This window comes from Rana temporaria, chromosome 5 (assembly GCF_905171775.1).
Source record: "Rana temporaria chromosome 5, aRanTem1.1, whole genome shotgun sequence".
Classification (NCBI taxonomy): Eukaryota; Metazoa; Chordata; class Amphibia; order Anura; family Ranidae; genus Rana; species Rana temporaria.
Genome location: NC_053493.1, coordinates 208,693,020 through 208,699,019, shown reverse-complemented (window position 1 = coordinate 208,699,019; position 6,000 = coordinate 208,693,020). Strand labels below are relative to the sequence as shown.

General features: G+C 39.4%; 1 protein-coding gene across 1 annotated transcript in view; it reads left to right on the top strand.

Moving 5' to 3' along the window:
- Positions 1-276: 276 nt before the first annotated feature.
- Positions 277-6,000, top strand: part of GABBR2 (gamma-aminobutyric acid type B receptor subunit 2) — a 792,922-nt gene continuing 787,198 nt past the window's right edge. The window contains exon 1 of the mRNA XM_040353518.1: positions 277-962. Coding sequence (XP_040209452.1) covers positions 558-962 — 405 coding nt within the window. The 5' untranslated portion in view covers positions 277-557. The remainder of the gene's footprint in view (positions 963-6,000) is intronic.

Genomic DNA, 6,000 nt, shown 5'->3' with positions numbered 1-6,000 from the left:
GGGATCCACATGAGAGAGTTGAGTGTCCCTGCTTTCAGGGGGGCAATGCAGCGTTTCCCCTAGTGACTAGAAGAGCCTTCAGAGATGAGTTGGTGAGGTGACACAGAGCAGAGGAGGCTGGAAGTGTTGATGTAGGGTTGTCATCCTCCTGCACACCTCCTCATCATACCTATGATTGCACTGGTGGTGGTGGCAGTGTTACAATCGGGAGCTGTGAAGGAGGAGGTGCCACTGACAGCACGATTGTCAGGGGTGTGTGTATGAAGGGAGGGTGGTGGGGTGGGGGGGAGACCCTGATCCTCGAAGGAAAACAAATAGGAAAGAGAGGAAGAGCTCTCACTTTGGATACCTGCTGCTATGGTTTACTTCCATGTCCCTACACGGGTCTCTGCGCGCTGGCCTATGGAATGCAAGGGATGTAAATGATATTCAGCCAAAAAGGAGAATCAGTGGAGGTGACTAGGTGTGTGTCTTTGTCCTATGCTCGGGGCTTCCTATCCCTGACATGAGAAGAGAGTAGAGGGCGGACCTGCTCCATCTTCCCTGCAGTCTATAGAATGGCTGTGTCCCCCAGGAGGTACTGGAGATCAGCCTGCGCTCTCCGTGGTGCTGAAGCTGCAGGAGCCGCCGCCGCCGCCGCCGCTGGTGCTGTCACCTCTCTGGCTGGAGGCTTCCACAAAGCTGCCATTCCGATGCCGCTGCTGCCTCCGCAATGCTTGCTCCTGGTGCTAGGCTTGGGATTGGGACCGGGCTTGGTGGCTGGATCGAGCGGAACCACAATCGAACAGCCTACTAACAGCACGTCCTTGTCTATCATGGGCTTGATGCCTCTCAGCGAAACGGTGGCAAAGGGAAATATCGGCAGGGGGATCCTGCCCGCCGTGCTTTTGGCTATTGATCAGATCCGCAATGAATCCTTGCTGCATCCCTACGTCCTGGACTTGAAGCTCTATGACACAGCGGTAAGAGGTTCACCTACCTACCTTCATCTACCTATTCTAGATCCAGACTCACATTTCTTTTAGGTTACTAATGCAATGACGAGCCTCAGATTTATTTTAGGTTTCTAATGCAATGATGAGCCTCAGATTTTTTTTAGGTTTCTAATGCAATGATGAGCCTCAGATTTTTTTTAGGTTTCTAATGCAATGATGAGCCTCAGATTTTTTTTTTAGGTTTCTAATGCAATAATGAGCCTCAGATTTTTTTTTAGGTTTCTAATGCAATAATGAGCCTCAGATTTTTTTTTAGGTTTCTAATGCAATGATGAGCCTCAGATTTTTTTTTTAGGTTTCTAATGCAATGACGAGCCACAGATTTATTTTAGGTTTCTAATGCAATGATGAGCCTCAGATTTATTTTAGGTTTCTAATGCAATAATGAGCCTCATATTTTTTTAGGTTACTAATGCAATAATGAGCCTCAGATTTTTTATTTTTTTTTAGGTTTCTAATGCAATGCTGAGCCTCAGATATTTTTTTTTAGGTTTCTAATGCAATGACGAGCCACGGATTTATTTTAGGTTTCTAATGCAATGATGAGCCTCATATTTTTTTTAGGTGCTAATGCAATGATGAGCCTCAGATTTTTTTAAGGTTACTAATGCAATGATGAGCCTCAGATTTTTGGGGGGGTTACTAATGCAATGATGAGCCTCATATTTTTTGGGGGGTTACTAATGCAATGATGAGCCTCAGATTTTTTGGGGGGTTACTAATGCAATGATGAGCTTCAGATTTTTTTAAGGTTACTAATGCAATGATGAGCCTCAGATTTTTTGGGGGGTTACTAATGCAATGATGAGCCTCAGATTTTTTGGGGGGTTACTAATGCAATGATGAGCCTCAGATTTTTTTTTAGGTTATAATGCAATGATGAGTCTCAGTTTTTATTTTTTAGGTTATTAATGCAATGATGAGTCTCAGATGTTTTTAAAATATAACTAATGCAATGAGCAGCCAATGATTTGATTATTTATCTGATGTTAGTGGGTGTAAAGGTATGTGACCCTAGAATCTCACCCTACTAGGAGTTTGGTTTCCATCATGTGAATAAGCTAGCCTGTCTTTTTATTTGACTGTAGCTGTCATTTACACAGTTGTTTGATGGAGCTGTGTGTGATTCCCCCCCCCCCCCATAACATAGCAACAAGGCACAATTCCTTGAGTGGGAGTCAATGGGATGATGAAGAGAATGCAGAAATGCAGCTCAGCTTTTCAGTATATGCTTCCAGCACCATTATGCTGCATAGGTGCATGTCAACCTGTTTTTGCTGTGTTGTAGATAATTGCATGCGTATTTGTTAGAATTGTCTTTCTTTATACACCTATACAATAAAACCTACCTTGTAGGTTCAGTATTTGCAGTTCTAACGGTTCTTGGATTCCTTGCAATAAATATAGTTTGGCTGGTTAAGCAACAGATGCATTTAAAATGTCTCTTATTTCAGTCGTTAGGTTCATGCATTTGATATCTTTACCTGGTATACAGAATTATTAAGTAGGTTTTAAAATGGAATAGCAAAGCTAATCATGATTCACATTGGCCATTGCAGTGTTCTTACTGCAAATGATTTATTCTAGTAAATCACAATCTCCATTGCTAAGGCTGAGCAACACGTATCTAATGTATCATAAAAAAAACAATTCTAGGGGTGTTGATTGTGCAGGCTAGTTAATCCACTATGACGCATTTAAGGAGGTCAAAATAAAGATAGTAGTACATAATAGCTGAAAATCTGCAAACTCAGAATATGTAAATAGGCTGAATAGATTCTTGTCTCGTTCTACTAAACATGCTTGGGATGACCCTGTTGATTGTGCAAGTGCCTGAAGATGGCAGTCATTTCTTGTGGAGATGCTTAATATCATTTCCAAGGAAACCTCTTAAGTATTTAGCTTGTTTCTGTTGGACTACACCTATACCTTTGTGGTTTATATAAAAAAAAAGTCAAACAATATAAATATTGTCCTTATCTCAGCGTAATGAATTAAAAAAGAATTATGCGACAGATGCAATAGTTATTGGTTACTCCAGCACATTCTCCTATTTAATATCATTTCCAAGGAAACCTCTTAAATATTAAGCTTGTTCCTGTTGGACTACAGCTATACCTTTGTGGTTTATATAAACAAAAAGTCAAACGATTATAAATATTGTCCCCGCCTTAGCGTAATGAGTGAAAAAGAATTATGCGACACATACAATAGTTATTGGTTACTCCAGCACATACTACCATTTAGTACCATTACAAGGAAACCTCTTAAATATTTAGCTTGTTCCTGTTGGACTACACCTATACCTTTGTGGTTTATATAAAAAATGTTAAACAGTATAAATATTGTAACCCCGTCTTAGCGTAATGAATAAAAAAGAATTATGCGACACATGCAATCGTTATTGGTTACTCCAGCACATACTTACCATATCAACTTACTCATTAAATGAAATAGATTAATTTTATTCATAACACTTTTTTTTATTTTTCTTATTATTATCTTTGGATCTGCACCCAGTTTTACACTTAGTTGAGTAATGTTTTGATTTGTAATGTAGATGGCTCTAATGAAATTGGCATTTTTGTTCATTAAAAATTTCAGGGTTCTAGCTAATAAATCTCATATAATAATATGTAGCTTGCTATATGGTGACATTCTGAGTTTCCCTGGCAATTATTTACAACATAAGCATGTGCTTAAAAGAAATTCCTCCAATTTAAGGAGCATTTCACTTTGATTCAAACTAGCAATTAAAGTAATAATCAGTAAAAGCATCAGGGTGTTGATTTTTTTTGGTTTTGTTTAGTCTTGTGTAATTGGAAAGTGCTCCATAGAATAATACTGAGTTTCACATCAACTCTTAGCATAGTATCTCCGTAGGCCTTTATTTGAAAAGCATTTGATGAAGACCTGAAAATCTGTAGCGCCTATCAGCAACCAATCAGATTAAAATGCCTCGTACACACGATCGGAATTTCCGATGGAAAAAGTCAGACGAGTACATTGGAAATTCCAACCGTGTGTATGTCGATCAGAGTTTTTCCATCGGATATTCCGTCTGAGTTTACATAGAGAACATGTTCTCTTTTCCTCCGATGGAATTCCGTCGGAATTCCGATGTGAATTTGATCGGACAAAGGTCCGATCGTGTGTACGGGGCATGAGAAATTAAAGTTTGGAGATCTGATTGGTGCTATAGTGTAACCCAAGCTGTTTCAGAAGGTTCCTATCTCTGGCACTGATAAGTGGAGAGTAGGTGTACCTTTTATTCCTTTGGATAGAGTGGGAAGGCTTTAAAACTTGTATCAAAGATTTTTTTGGTTTGTATCTTACTAGCTAGATTTTGACCTCTGACATCAACAAGGCATTTTAGTCCACACAGCTGCCCCTCACTGGATAGTTGTTCTTTTTTTGGACCATTGTCTGTAAACTGTAAAGATGGTTGTGCGTGCGTGTCCCAGTACATTAGCAGTTTCTAAAATACTCAGACAAGCCCGTCGGGCACTAACAAACATGCCATGTTGGAACAAAAAAAAACAGATGGCTTTGCTGTATCGCATGTATAGGGGAGGATTAAGCTGTGTGCCCTCTCTTTCCTCCCATTTTCTGATCCACATCCCTCCACATTGCCCTGGGAGTATTTGGACAACTGCTCTTTAAGAGATCATTTTACAAGGATAGAGCCTCTCCTCATTTGTTGGATTTACCTGTTAAAGCTCGGAGCTCAGCTGAGGATCCAGTTCCCAGTGGTCATTCCATACAAAGCCTGTTTGACCCACTGAACGTACGCCCTTTAGGGTTCAAACATTCTGGCAAGCCTCCCATATACTGGTGGCAGTCTTCTTCACTTCACCATGTCGTGTTTTCTTCACATTTGAATTTTTTCACCAGTTTGGAACTTTTATTCATCACTATACAGACATTCAGTTGTTTGTTGTTTTTTTCCATTGTGTATTATTTTCCTGATTATTTACTGTCTATAGTTTAGCACCGTGTTTATTCACCTACTATGTGCATCAGACCAATTTGATTAAGCGCTACACTTTTTTGTTCCATTTTGTCTTGCCATTTTGTCTATTGGTTGTGTTAGCTGCTTACCTACAGGGCAGCATGGAATTATTCCACATACCAACCATGCGATGTTCAAAGTCACTTAAATCCCCTTTCTTCCCTTTATTGATGCTAAGTTTGAGCTTCAGTAAGTTGTCTTTACCACACTTAGATGCCTAAATGCATTGAGTTACTGCCATGTGATTGGCTGATTAGCAATTTGTGTTACCACGCAACCGAACAGGTGTACCTTATTTTATATATGTATATATATATATATAGTCCCCGCACAGTGTGCGGGGACTGCCCTGTCATCTGACAGCTCAGCGGGGATCAACGGAGCGATCCCCGCTGAGCAAACGGAGCATACGGAGGCGGATCATTACTGATCCGCCCCGTGTGAGGCTTTTTGTAGCTGCTGACTTTTAATAAACATAAAAAGTCTGGAACTCCGCTTTAAGAGATGGAAAGCTTTGTACGGCAGCAGTGGAAAGATCTTTTTAGCTCCAACAATAAATGCTGTTGTGTCTCAAGCCACTACTTTAGAGAGTTTATGAACTTTTGCCTTGTCTTACAGTCTTTCTTCTTGTTGGCATTTAGAGGATCTTTTTTCCTAAAATGTTTGGCTGAAATTCATCAAATCATAACTTTGTCTATTTTCATGATGCAAAAATAGAAAAGGTCTAAAATAAAAAAATGATTTAATCAAACTGGCTGAATCAAAATTAACAACATATTGGAAGGATAAGGTGCTGGCAAAAATCACTGTATTGCTGCCACTCAGTTAAACCCACCCTTTACTCATTCCTCTAAAGTTAAAAAAATAACACACAGATACTAGTTTTAAAAATGATTACTTTCAATTAAAATACTAAATAGTTGAAAATAAATACCAACATTTCAAGAATGCTTCCCATATAGTCTTTTTTTAATGGGAAAACACAGAGTCAAA